The sequence below is a fragment of the Zonotrichia leucophrys genome, chromosome 7 (assembly GCF_028769735.1).
Source record: "Zonotrichia leucophrys gambelii isolate GWCS_2022_RI chromosome 7, RI_Zleu_2.0, whole genome shotgun sequence".
Taxonomy (NCBI): Eukaryota; Metazoa; Chordata; class Aves; order Passeriformes; family Passerellidae; genus Zonotrichia; species Zonotrichia leucophrys.
The window spans coordinates 24,204,960-24,219,872 of NC_088177.1; the positions used below are offsets into that span (position 1 = coordinate 24,204,960).

At 37.4% G+C, this 14,913-nt stretch overlaps 1 protein-coding gene across 6 annotated transcripts in view; it reads left to right on the forward strand.

Annotated features, from left to right (window-relative positions):
• Positions 1–14,913, forward strand: part of ATF2 (activating transcription factor 2) — a 48,615-nt gene that overhangs the window by 13,641 nt on the left and 20,061 nt on the right. For 5 of the 6 annotated variants that reach the window (XM_064717612.1, XM_064717617.1, XM_064717613.1 and 2 more), the window contains 4 exons: positions 1,642–1,770; positions 6,419–6,597; positions 6,915–7,029; positions 7,208–7,294. In XM_064717612.1, coding sequence (XP_064573682.1) covers positions 1,642–1,770; positions 6,419–6,597; positions 6,915–7,029; positions 7,208–7,294 — 510 coding nt within the window. The remainder of the gene's footprint in view (positions 1–1,641; positions 1,771–6,418; positions 6,598–6,914; positions 7,030–7,207; positions 7,295–14,913) is intronic. The other variant, XM_064717616.1, reaches the window with a different exon arrangement.

Here is a 14,913-nt window from a genome sequence, read left to right on the forward strand (position 1 = left end):
TGTGAACACGGATCATTTTGATTGGCTTTGAATACTGATGTTACTGTAAGAATCAGTCATCATGATAATGAGAATTAAGTACTGACTAAATTTTACAAAGTGTCAGTAATTTGGGTATGGTTGTATTCATTATGTGTTGAAATCACTTTTACCCAGAAAATGTTGATTACAACATAAAGATCTTATTTTTTAGTGTACAGATTGAAATATTATAAAAACTTGAGCTGTATCTGTTTAGCAACTTCATGTTTTTGTGAGGAACTTGCCATAATTTAAGTGTTACTGTCATTATGTATTTCAGTGCTTCCCTGTCATAACTGATTAGGAACTTAAATGTTTAAGTACTTATGCAAGTAAAAAATTTTGTTCAATGTCCCCTTTGACTAATTTTGTCTTTAGTTGATTACCTGGTTGTCTTCTGTAGGTAGTGATTAAAAATACGGTTTTATACCTATTTTTATAGGTTTTGCAGAATCAGTGGCTTCATTTTCTTTCAGTAAAGATTTTGAGAGGTATTTGTGACTAGGATAGATTATTATCCTGTCCAAGCCTCGCCCTTACTTTGCAACAGCTGTATCAAATAATGGATTTATAAGTTTACTTTTTTTAGTTGCTGTATGCTGACTGTTTCTAGACCATGACATATGGTAAAATTGATTTTTGACTTACCAAGACTATTTTCTGTATAACTCACTACTGTCTCGGAGAAGGTTCTAGCTATTGTAAAGTATATTAAACATTTTGTCTATTTCTTGAATTGATACTAATTTTCCAAGCTGCCCTCTGTGTTACAAGAAAAAACACAGTCCTGCCATATCTCTGGATGATTTAATAAAGTGTGGAAAAATGTGCCATAATAGCACACTTTCTAGGGCATTGATAGTTGAGTGTTTTCATAGTCACTTGTGATATGAGAAGGGATTCCTCTTCTTACAGTCTTCCCTGTCTGTTAGTAATATATTGCACAGAAAAGGTAGGAATTTAATTGAAAAAAAAAAAGCATTTGGAAAAACTTCTTCAGGGGAAATTTCTTCCAAAAGTATTTGGATAGCAGACTAGACAGGAATATAAGCTTTCAAATCTATAGTATTGTTTTAAGTACTTTTGTAGATCAGTTTCTTTAAGGCCTTCTAGATGTCGTGGTGAATTTTACCTGTGTAGTAATGTAAAATTTGCTTTTTCAATAATTATTATCTACAGTAAGCTTGAAATTTGTCTATACTAACTTTCTCAATTTGGAAATGTGATTAGGCTTTTGTGCTTTGTAGCATGAGATATAACAATATGCAGAAGGATAATACCTTCATTTAGCTGTAATTTTTTAACTGTACCACAGTCATTCTCCAGCTATAATTTTCTTATGACCCTTGGAAATGGAAAATTTTAGGAACGTTTTTAATTCTCAAGAAGAAAATATTTAGTCTAACATAAGTGTTGAAAGACATTTGTGTTACTGAAGATTGGTGTTCATGTAGGTGCTGGTAACATAGCCTTGACTGATAATGCATCTGCATCAAGACCTTTCAAACATCAGCACCTCTGTCTTGTAATGGGCTGATATTTCTCTTCAGTTATTTATATTTTCTCACTCAGTTTTGTTTTTAAAACATTGACTAATTTTGTTTACATTGTTGCTCATAGATGCCTCTAGATTTGTCCCCTCTTGCAACACCAATTATAAGAAATAAAATTGAAGAACCTTCAGTTGTAGAGACAACTCATCAAGATAGTCCTTTACCTCATCCAGAGTCTACTACCAATGATGAAAAGGTCAGAACCTTTTATTTTTCTCCTCTTGGAATTTATTTTTCAACTTTCTGATCATCTGTAAATTTATTGTATATGGTGATAGCCACGCTGTAGTTGAAAGGAAGAGAGATTTCGTTTGCTACATTCCAGTGGATATATAGGTAACTTGTTCAATTCTTCAGTTAGCTTTGTTCACCAGAGTAATTGCTCCCAGTAAAGCTGGCTATCCAGTAAAGCCAGAAAAGAAATAAAATTTAAGATTTATGCTATCTTAGAAAAGACTAAAAGGGCTCTTTATTGTTGTTTATGCATCATCATCAGTAGTGATCACTTCAATATGTGACTTGCAGTGTTTTCATCTTGTGGAGCTCTCTTGAAGTACAGAAAATGAAGCAGAATTAGGGAGTTAATTATTTCTAGTCTTCAATAAATACAGACATTAGGAGCAGACCATAATAAAGCATAGAGATGGCTCTAGTCAGTCCTTACGTGCATCTTTAGTGGGCAGTGTGTGTATGAGAGGCTTAGGTGCCTCACTCCCAGGAATCAGCAGGACTTTTTCAGGTGCCAGGTAATTCAGGTTGGAAGGGACTGCTGGATTTCCTGTCCAACATCCTGCTCAAAGCTGGGGTTACTTGTAAGGTCAGACCAAGTTACTCAGCACTTTGCACAGTCTGGTCTTGAACCCTCCGTGAGAGAGAGGCTGCCCAGCCTCAGTGCCACCTGCTCCAGTACCAGGCTGTTCCTGTGGGCAGAATGTTTTTCTTTGGATCCAGTCTGAACCTCTCTGTTTCAACTCTTATTCTGCCAGAGGAACTTCTGTGAGGACAGCCTTAAGTGTGTGACAGAAGTTGTAGAGTTTTAATTCAGATTTGTTCTTACTAAGTTTTCCTGAGTTTCATAGTTAACAAGGATGAGTAATCGTGGTTAATCAAGGCAATCATGCAGTCTCAAAAATAGTAAAAGCATTTAAAGGACTAAATGTAAAGAGCTGCTTGGATTAAGTGAATCATAGTTCAAATCTTAAGTCTTTATTTCAGAGGTTAGTTTATTTTTTTGCTGCAAATACCTATTCCAAGTAATCTAACTTTGGCATAAGATAATATTACTATCTTCATACAATCATGGCTCAGTATCTCATTAGCATCATTACAAGTGAAAATTCTATCTCAATGCTTAGCAGTATTTATAAACTTGTCTCAGTGATGGTGCAGTTTGTGTCACTGTGCCAGTGCTGCTGCTCAATGCCATTCTCGTGTCTGATTGTAGAGACAAGCTGAGCAAGGCTGAGGGTGCTGCTTGGAGTGTACAGCTCTACGTGACCTGCAGACAGTGAGAAATGTGAGCAGAGTGCTGTTCAGTTAGATTTTTGTGTTCTCCTTGTGCAGATGTATTGAGGGAGAGAAGGGATCTTTTCAGGACATAGATGGTTTTAACTGTAACCATTTTGTTGGCTGCATATATTTTAGTAGTCTTAAATGATTACAGCCTATTTATGTTTGTGCATGGCAGTTCTAATTGTCCTTGTAGATGTCAAAATAATTCCTTGGACACTCTCCACAAAATGCTTAATTATTTTCCTAGCTTTGTAAGAGTTCCATGAGTTCTGTTAGGCTCAGTAAGAGTTGCTACTTTGCTTTGAATAGACCAAGATATCATTAGAAGTGTATAAAGTCTTTGAGCCTAAAGTAGTAAGAGCTTTCAAACATTGTAGTTGTTTATTGACAGGACTTTAAAAGGGAAACTCTCAACAGAGTTTTAAAAGTTGCTTAGTTGTTGCCAGGTAGCTAACTGCATAATTTAATTACTTTAAAACCAGTTGCTTTCTTACAGTAATAATCAAATACAGTATTAGTTCTGGCCATCTACATTTCTGTATAAAGAATTCTATGTATTTTTGATAGCATTGGAAAGTTATTGCATGGAATTTGATTTTGATTAGGGAATACTTGCAAATATGCACATCTGAGAGCATTTAAAGTAACTATCCTGTTCTGTAATTTCCCATTCAGTGGGTTTTAGTTTCAAGAATAGAAATTACGAGAGTTGGAGAAGTCCTTTTAGTAAGTCTAGTACCTTTGGGTGGGCTTAGACTTCTGTCCTGTAAGGAAAGGTAGGTAAAGGTAAGGTCACTTTCATTTAATCTTATGATTGCAAATTCAACCCTGTTTTTCTTGTTCTTTTGGGGGATATATTTACAATGTATTTTATTCCAGACAAAATTTATACTTCATTAGTGCAATGCATTAGTGATCAATTAGAATCTTCCATCAGACTATTGGATCTATGGTTTTGTTTTTATATGCTTATAAGAGTTTTCTCTAAAGCAATACTTCTCAAATCTGCAGCTTATGTTTTTGCCATGTTGTTGCAGTAACAGGCTCCTGCATGCATTTTTCAATGTAGCAAACAGCAAGTTAGTGTAAAGAGGAGGTTGAAAATTTTTTAATGGCTGAAGATGGTTTCTGATCTAGTAAACAAAGCATAAATGCCATTTTAATAATACAGAAACAAATGTATGTGAGGTTTCCATTTTCAGAATTTTACAGATTTATTTCAGAATTTTGGACATTAATCTTTTGACTATTGCTGAAATCTGGGTTCCATGGAACATTGTGTCTAAAAATTTCAGATTGTCCCTTTCGTGATAGGTGTTCAAGCCAGGGAAAGGTCAAGTTTTACAATTAGTATTTATTAGAACGTGCATTAATTAACCTTCTGTTATGAACAGCAAAGAAGTGTTGACAGAATGCCCTCCCTTACTGTCTCACTTGTATGTAGTTACCTGCTTTCAGCAGCAACTGGGAGGCAATCCCTGCTGCTTGCCCAGAGGTAGGAGGTGCTACTGACACACCAGCAACTTCTAGGCTGGGTCCAGAAAGTGCTCAGAGTCAGGCTGACTGGGACTCTGAGGCACCTGATCTCATGAAAAATGTTCCTAGCCATGGCAGAAGGGATGGACTGGAGTGGTTTCTAAAGGTCACTTACAGCTCCAAACAATCTGTGATTCTGTGAAAGTCCTTCCAAGGGTCCATTCTTTATCAAGTGTACATATGGTCTTGTAGTCTTTGTTCACATGTGAGCACCACCGTGATATTGCATGGATTGTGCATCTTGTTCATGCTAGCATACAGAACCAGCTGGTGTTCTGAGCTCTGAATTTCCCACAATCAAGCAGTTCAGTCTCATTTATATTCTCCCTGTGACTCCTGAATAAGATCTGTAAGATGTTATACCAAGTTCCCTGCTTGCAAAGAAGTGTTTAATCCTGTACTAACAATGTGATTGGGCTTTTTTTCTGTTTCCAGAATTCTGTACTAGTTGTCTTCTTATTACTGAACGCTTATCTGTAGTGCTAAGTACAGTCAAATATTATACCCCGGATTGATACTAAAACAATTTCACTTTCCTCAGCACAGCTCACTGTTATTCTCCAAAAACTCTCATTCACTGTGAGTAGTCTTTTAGGTCCCTTGGGAAAAAGCATGAATGAACTAGTGAACCCTGATGACAAATCTAGCCTCTGAGCTTTCGGAAGGAGAAAATTTCATCATCTAAAGTCTTTTCTTTTGTAAAGACCACAGTTTGCCAGCAACCTTACAGTTCTAAGAATTGCTCAGAGGTTCCCACACATTTGTGCATTAATATATACAAAGACAAGCAATCTGCTTAGACAACTCAGAGTTTACTACTTAAAACTTTGTGGATAAATTTTCAAAACTCAAGCTTCATTCAAAGAAAATAATAATCAGTGCGGTCTGTGTGACACAGGTTTCTCTTTGAATTACTGTTTGCCAGCTGAGAAACTAAAGTTTTCTGGTCTTGAAAATGTGATTTTATGTATCATTGATTGCAGTAAGCATTGTCAAAAAAATAACTTCGCAAAAAGTCTGTCTGAAGGTAAATTGAAGTCTGACAATATTGAGTTTCCTGAGAAGAAAGGCATTGGTTAGAGTAAGGCCTTTCTGGGTTTTCAGAAACAGCAAATAGAGTACAGCATTCAATTGATAATGTGCTTTACCTGGTTGCTAAGCTAAGAGCTATAGGGATTTCTGTCTACTCTTTACTTGCACCTAAGAAAGTTCAATTTCTGTGCTCAAATATACAGGATATGCATGTATTTTGCAGAGCTCTGAATATAACGTTCCAAGTACTCTTATCACTTTAGTTAGAGAGCTACAGAAAAAGGGTCAAAATTTTTTTTGTTGTTATTGTTTTTACTGAACCATAAATGTCATGTTTCTCTTGTTTGAATCCAGAACAATGGACTGAAACTGAAATGTACGTAAGGACATCATAAAACATTTTCCATATTCGGAGTGTGGGTAAACATGATGGTGCTGGTAGTACCGTGGGTTTCTTGGGGAAAAAAATTAAAATCTGATCAAAACTGAATTAGAAGCAATAAGAAATAATAGTAGCCTTAGAATAAATTGGGCCAGGTTTGTCGTAAAAGTAAAATCACTGTTGTTAAACCAATTTTACTTTGGTGGTTTAAATGATTCATCCAGAGGGAGTTTTTTTGAATGTTTTTAATTGTATAACTGATTCTGTTTGCATAATGTTACAGAAATTCTGATTTGTTCCATCAAACTGCATTCATTTAACAGTTGGAATTAGTGGTCTGTAATTGTATTTTACAAACTGATGAAGCTTTATTTTTCCTCAGGAAGTGTCACTGCAGCAGACTGCACAGCCTACATCAACAATAGTTCGTCCAGCATCGCTCCAGGTTCCCAATGTACTGCTTACGAGTTCTGACTCGAGTGTTATTATTCAGCAGGCAATACCATCACCAACGTCTAGTACTGTTATCACCCAGGCTCCATCATCTAACAGACCAATAGTGTAAGTTACATAAATCTTAGTAAAACGTTTTCTTGCAGAATTTGAAAATCTGATTTACTTTCAGTTACTGTTTCTGCAGTTAATATATGAATTTGAGATGCTTTGGTGTAATGTGGTGCTTTACTACACATGAAACATTGGACTTTCACTACATGTGAGATATAATGCCATGTTCTCCACATCACTAAGTTCATATTTTTGATCTCCAAATAAATTATACATTACACCTATAAAGAAACAAACCAATTTAAAATAATGTGTAAACTTGTTCTCTTCTCTGGATAAGTTTTCTTTTATATAGTTCATTCCTTTTTCAGTCCAGTTCCAGGTCCTTTTCCTCTGCTGTTACATCTTCCTAATGGACAAACCATGCCTGTTGCTATTCCTGCATCTATCACAAATTCTAATGTGCATGTCCCTGCTGCAGTTCCAGTAAGTAAGCATGATGCTATATTAATTTGAAAGTGGAGCAGATTTGCATAAGTGCAGCATAGAACTTAGTTTTAAGCACCTTGATAGCTGTTTTGGCTTCAGAGGGTAGTGCTGTCAAATGCCTTCTATTATGATAACATACTCAGGTTTTCTTCATTTTTATACTTTATCTGGTCAGCTTGTTAGACCTGTCACCATGGTGCCTAGTATCCCAGGAATCCCAGGGCCTTCCTCCCCACAGCCAGTGCAGTCTGAGGCTAAATTGGTAAGTGAAAAACTCCATTATTCCTCAAGAAGAATAACTTGAGAAATTAATTACATTCTATTGCTTTTTGAAACAGCTTTAGTTTTCTTTTATTAGTCTAAATTCTGCAAATACAAATTTAATAAAACTATAAAAATAACAGCTGCATTTATGTTACAGTTCTTTCCAATTCCAGCCTATGTTAGTTCTGTTCTTAATGGCCATTTTTATTTTATTTTTAGTCATTCTTTTAAATAAACTTTCTAACTAAACTCCTTCTTACTTCTTGTATCAGAGGATCAGAAATGCTAGGTGGGAGAAAGACAAGATTAGTAGCATGTGAGCATTTCTTTCAGAGAAGCAGAATGTTTCTGCCTAAAAGAGGGATATTTCTTAAACTAAGAAAAATATGGGTTTTAAAATGTTTTCAGACTCCCAAGTGAATATAATCCATTTGGCAAGAGTTTTGCAATTAAATATGTAGTACTCATGTAGTTCACAAATTATTCTGTGTGGAGGTTGTTTCTGTTGTGTTGGGTGTTTTGGGGGGGAGTTGAGAATTATTTGGGAAATGTCTAAAACAAGCAAAAGATGGGTTTGGTTTTTGTTTGATTTGGAGGTTGTTATTTTTACTTAATATTAGTGACCATTTAAGATGGTAGGTTGAATTTATCAATTTATTGAAATATTTTATATAGCATTAGGCAGTCGCTTCTTTTTTTTTCTGTCTTGTTTGTTCCAACTGTTCTAAAGCAATAGAAGATCTATTATTAAACAATAATTAACCCATTTATATATTTACACGATGCCTCCATGAACAGTATCTATCCTGTGAAGTAGTGTTCCTCTTTCTTCAGCTCTTGCTTTGTACTAGAAGAGAATCAGGAACAGCTGCTAGATAAAATATATTTTTCTGCATTGATAAGGGTAAGTGGGAGGATGCCCTTCTCTCAATCTAAACCTGTGGGCTTTCTTTCCTTACCTGTTTTGCCTTCTCAAGCCCCAGTATGAGAAACGGTGAGTCTGGTTTTTCTGGAGTAAAGGGATTCCCATGGAGTGAGCACACCTAGACCACATTCATCAAATACTGAAACTGCTGTGGAGAGGTGCACTGACTCTGCCTGGTGCTCTCAGATCTTCCTTCATTTCCCTGCTCTGCTGAACACAATGACTTCTGAAATAGTGTAGAGGAGGACATAAGGGAAGGAGGTCTGTTTTTGTGCATCCTTGTCTCCCTGGGAATGGGAAAAGTAATCTTTTAATACCTCAGAAAATACTTAAATGTAACCAGCTCTTACAAAATTAATTTACCTTAGATCCAGGAGAGAAGAATGTAAAACAAGTGAAAGCAAGAACTGTTTTCTCCAAACCTGAACATGTTTTAGAGTCAGGAGACTCCACTCTGAATTCTGTTTGAAATCCAGGAGGAATTGGTTCCAAATAATTTTTTAGATGGGCTAGAAATTAGGTTTTTAAGTGTATTGCTGAGTGATTTTCTCTTAGAATGATTTAAAGACAGAGAGGAAATACATGTGTGTGGTGAAGACTTTGATCTCACATTGGAAGAAGCAATCACTCAAATGCAAAGGAAAACAAAGATCATTAGACTTAAAATTTAACAGTCTCATTAGCCTTCTCGTTACAATTTAGCTAATATATGCACTTCAGTGATTGCTTATCTTTTTTTTAAGTGAGACTGTAAAAAGGGTATTTGCAGTATTTCCTTTCCTTGTTGCTTAACATCAAGCATGAGCAGAATTCAAGAATATCAGAATTATGTATATTTCTTATGCTCATTTACTTTTATATAGTGCCTATTCACAAAAATAAAAAACCTAATTTCTTATCCCCCTGAAAGTAAAAGCAATTTAATGAGAAACTTAATGTTTATGTAGAAAAGCCTCCAAGAGTAAGAGTAATTCACTGTGCCATGGGATGCATTGTTGGCAGATACGTGATGGTTTATTAACTGCAAAGTTCAATTTAATTTTTTAATTCAAATCTTTGTGATATCAAACCCTTATTTTCATGTCTCTCTTAAAAATAATTTTGCTTGCTGCATACTAAATTCTGTGAAGCTCTGCAGAGCAGGTTTATTTTTCACTTGTATTCCTGGTTAAGCCAACAGAAGACAATATTTAGTTTTACAGCTCACTTTTCATTTCATTAATAGTTCACATTTAATGTTGAAAAATCAGCTAATACACTGAAATTTAATAAATGAACACTATATGCTTCATGTATTAATGGTATACTGCAATTTGTGGATTGATTGGTATGGTTAAGTTAGCTGAACTCTGGGAACATGCCCTGTGTCCTTTTGCCTATTACAGCCACATTTCTCCTTCATGTTGGGAGGCAGTTCTGAAGGGCAGAGGAGTCCAGGACATCCTTTCAGAAGTAAATCTTAAAGGTGCAGGAGCAGCTGTCCTCATGTGCTGAAAGATGAGCTAGCAGTGAGGGTTGGCCTGGCTGAACAGAGAGCCTTGGCTGGAACACAGGAGAAAAAGGGAAGTGTGTGACCTGTGGGATGAGGGACCTGCAGCTCAGGACTAGGTGGATGTTGGGAAGTTATGCAGGGCCAAAGCCCAGCTAAAACTTAATCTGGTAACTCTGTAAAAGATAACTAAATATATTTCTCTAAGTACATCAGCAACACAAGGAGGACGTCCGAGGAGAATTTCCATCCTTTATTGGATATGGGGGGAAGCATAGAGGCAAAAAATGAGGAAAAAGCAGAAGTACTTAATGGGTTTTTTTTGCTTCAGTCTTTAGTAGTAAGATTAGTTCCTCTCTGGGTACCCAGCACCTTGAGCTGGAAGACAGTCATGTGGAGGAGAGCAAAGCCTCTCTAATCCAACCTGCTACAGCCCTAGGACACACAGAAGGTTATGGGACTGGATGGGATCCCTAGGGTTCGGAGGGAGCTAGGGAAGAAGCTCAGTAAAGCCACTTTACATTGTTTACCAGCAGCCCGGGCTAGCTGGGGAGGTTCAGGTGACTGGAGGTTGGTAAATGTGATGCTCATCTTCAGGAGGGGCAGGAAAGAGGATCCAGGGAACTGCAGGCCTCTCAGCTTGACCTCTGCACTGAGGGAGGTCATGGAGCAGATGATCTTGATCATCATAGCACACACAGAACAGGCAGGATCAGATCCAGCCAGCATGGATCTGACAGGCAGACTGCTTGACTGACCTGCTTGGCTTCTGTGACAAGGTGACCTACTTATGGTGCATGAGGAAAATGCTGTCGGTGTTGTCTACAAGGACTTTACGAAAGTCTTTGACACTGTTTGCCACAGCATTCTCCTGGGGAAACTGCTCATGTTTTATACAGATGCAGTCTGCTGGGTAAAAAACTGGCTGGATGGCTGAGTCCAAAAAGTGGTGGTCAATGGAGTTAAATCCAGTTGGTGGCCAGTTAAAAGCAGTGTTGTCCAGGGCTCAGTGTTGGGGCCAGTTCTGTGTAGTATCATTATCAGTGGTCAGGACAGGGGAATGGGTGCTCCCTCAGTCAGTTTGCAGATGGCGCCAAGCTGGGCAAAAGTTTGATGTGCAAAAGGGTAGGAAAGCTCTGCAGAGGGATCTGGACAGGCTGAATCAGTGGGCTGAGGCCATTTGTATGAGGTTCTACATGGCGAAGTGCGAAGTCTTGATCTTGGATCACAGCAACCCCAGGCAGTGCCACGGGCTGTGGGCAGGGTGGCTGGAAAGCTGCTTGTTGGGACAGGATCTGAGTGTGCTGGTCAGCAGCCAACTTAACATGAACCAGCAGTGGCCAGGTGGCCAAGAAAGCCAGTGGCATCCTGGCTTGTATCAGAATCAGCAATAGTGACAAGCAGGACCAGGGCAGGGACTGTTCCCCTGTACTCAGCAGTGGTGCAGACACACCTTGAGTTCCGTGTTTAATTCTGGACCCCTCACTGCAAGGCAGACATTGAAGTGCTGGAGCATGTCCAGAGAAGGGCAGGGGAGCAGGTGAAGGGTCGAGAGAGAAAGCCCTTTGAGGAGTGACTGAGGTGGCTGGGGCTGTTTAGCCAGGAGAACAGGAAGCTCAAGGGGGATCTCCATGCTCTGTACAGCTACCTGAAAGGAGGGTGTAGCCAGGTGGGACTCAGCCTCTTCTAAACAGCAACTGATAGAATGAGAGAAAACTGCCTCAAGTTGCACCAGGGAAGGTTTAGATTGGACTTTTAGGAAAAATTTATTCTCTGAAAGGGTTGTCAAGTATTAAACAGGGTGCCCAGGGACGTGGTGGAGTCACCATCCCTGGAGGTGTTTAAATGACATGGAAATGTGACACTTAGGGCCATGGTTTAGTGGTGGACTTGGCAGTTCTGGCTTAATGGTCAGACTTGATCTTAAAGGTCTTTTATAGCCTAAACAATTTTATGAACCTATGAAGTCTGTCAGCAGTGTATTGTTAGTGTGTTTTGAACAAAAAGCCCGATGAAGGGTTGAAGCTGTGATGTTCCTTTCACAGCATTCTCAGGACTATAGATATTTGGAATTGTTTTGACTGCTGCTTTATTTCTTATTTATTATTTGAGTAAAGTTTTTGTTGTTCTTTATAGATGGACCTTGTAATCTCATGGAATGTTTGTATTGCATTATAAAATGTAAGAGGAGAATATGTAACAAATACAAAAAAACATGCAGGAATAGATTCCTAACTAACTTCCCTAACTTCCTTGGGTATTGAAGTAAGCATTGTGTTGTATGGGATGCAGAGTTTGGAAAGTTAACATGGTTTATTTATATCTCCAAAGGGTTTGATCATATGTGGTGTTGGCAGTAGTTGTTTGAGCCTCTCCTGTGTTGAAGGACCATACTTGTTATTATGGTGTTCTGCATTTTCTGCTGTCATACCACAATGCTATTTCAAGGTTTTCTAAGTTGACACAGATCTAATAACTTCAGAAGTTGAGTAAAATTCCTGAAAAACTGGTTGTAGTAAATTTAATGTGAAATAGCACCACTTTGTTGTATTGTTATCAGATCTGGAGCTGTCCTGTGTAGAAGGTACAGCTCTTTGTTTTGGATGAAATACCTGCCACAAACCACTTTCTTTTGTGCTCTGTGCCTTTCTCTGCAGAGGCTATTTCCGCATATTTCAAGGAGCTAACACATTTTAGAAGTTTATAGTTAAGAAAATAACTTTGTGCTCTGATTACATTCCTCATTCATTTCACTCTTACTTGCTTACTAAAGGCTACTGTTGTACAGACTTTTTTTAAGTGAACATGAGATTGATAAAAGTCAAATTAGAGATTGCAGGGCTTCTTTCCTAATGCTCTGAAATTTAAATATGAATTTAGATAACTTCATTTTTGTATTTGAATTAACATGAGAAGAACAAATTTTTATTTTGATGAATACCTGTTGTTCCATTATGAGTTGCCAAATTGTACAAAGAAGAAGTGTATTTCTTCTTTATAGTTTCATGAATGAACTTTAGTAATTAAATTGATATTTTCATTTCCAAAATCTAAAACTTAAAATAACTGGCAGGAGATGTCTTTGGTAGTGGACATTGGATGGCTTCCTATAGCATAGTTAAAATTTTTCTTTAGCTGTCCTAGAAGTCGTGGAACCCTTTAAGGGTAAAGGAACTGAGGCACTTCCTGAGAATTTTTTCCCACAATGGACAACTTTTGGAGACTTTTATTTTTGCAAATGGTCTCTCTTGCAGCATTTGAAAGAATTTTTTTATTAGGGATGTCCAAGTTTAATGCATAATAATCAAAACTGTGTATTTATTTCTATGTTCAATAAAGTTTTCAGTCTCAAGTGTCAAACTCCTTCAGCATGGCACTTTTGGTTATTGATGCGAAGCAAGTTACTGAGATGTCACCTCTGGAACTCTGTTTGTTCTTTGCTGAAATGCTCTTTTCTCTGCTTACTGGTCAAGTTGCCTGACATAAAATGATTGTATGAATTCCATGGAGGAGCAGTGGTATGTGGAACAGGTTCACTAAGTGAAATAGCAGATAGAAAAATGTATACCAACTACAAGGACTAATAACTGGGAAGAAAAATTAGTAATTAAAAAAATGAATGCATAAAAGTGATGACAGACAAAAATTTAAAAATTGTATGTGCAGTGAGCCAAATCCTTATGACTGGTGACATTCTTGCAGGAGGCTCTCAGCTGAAACAGTTGACCTTAAGTGAAAGAGTGCATTAAGCACAGTCTTAGGGTCTCTTTCACTACTGAAACATATACAGTGCTTGATGTGTTCCAGTGCTGTGAAAGAATTGCATGAAATCAGATTGCATTTTAATTTTATTGCCTCAGTATTGAATTTATTGTAGTGAGCAGAGCTGGTCCAGTCACAGCTGTGAAAGGCACTGTTACTATAGTTTTGAACATTCTTGGATCCTTTTTCTCTCCAGCATGTAGAACTGAAGTACAAAATGACTAGAGATTTTATTCAGACACAGCCTTGTCTTTTGCTGCTACTATTTTGGAAATATTCTTACATCTTATACTAAGAATGCCATTCAGTAGGAGTAAAAATGAGTTTCAGATTTCTGTGGCATACTTAATATAAATTATCCGTTTTTCTGATATGATTCCATGTTTGTCAGTGTGCTAAGGAAACTAACTTTCACTTACTTAAGTAAAATCATATGTATGTCAATTTTGTGGTATTTTTAGGCTTAGAAGTAGATGCAATAACTGTCTTTAAAAAAAGCCAAAAAACTTAAAACTCCCAAAAAACTTCCTCACTAAGATAAGGATGCATGATTTTAAATAACTGTAGAATTGCTTCTGATGTTCTTATGAGGAGATCTATAATTGTATGCTTTCTGTGTATGGAACATGAGCCTCGATTTGCAGCTGTAAAACATCCTTTTTGAGTGTGCAGCTTGTGGGTGCAAACTTAGCATTCAGACTCTTCAGCGTGGATTGCAGAAGTTTCTGAAGAATTTCAAAATCGCTTTAATATGGAATGTTTCCCTCTGTCTCCTCCTTCCCGTGCAAAACTTTTTGTCACAATATAAAAAAATACCTTACACTCAGTAGGCAACCAGTAGACTTTTTGCAGGAGGTTTCTACTGAGAAGTGACAGAGGGCAGCTTGGCAAATGTTCAGAAACCAACATTAACTTGCTGGAGCCCGGCATGGGACCTTGTGTTCAGCAGAATTCTTCTGACCTGTCTCTCTGCCTGCCGAGCTAATCAGCAAACACCTAATGAGCCTACTCTAAAGAAACAGACCCTCTCACAACCTACTTCATTTTCATATGTTCTCTGGGGGTGGAGAGACAAGACTTCATAAGGACTGATGATGCTGCAAAGACCACAATAATGATAATTAACTTGCTGAATTTAGAAGATTATGCTGTTAATTAGTTGCAAAATAAAGATAAGTAATAGAGGAGCAGATGGTAGGATAACACCCAGGAGAAGGAGGGTTATTACTCTGATGAGCTTTTGTGGCAGATATGAAATATGGATCTGAGTTTTTCACAAATTGTTTCTGGAGTATATTATCTTGTTTCTGTGAGCTCTTGATGGAATGATCCAGTCCTACCAAATTTTGACAGATGTGGTGAGGATTTGTTTTCAAGGATATACATGAATGATAAAACCTTGCTAATCAAGATTTTAAAAACTATTAACCTATCTGGTTAG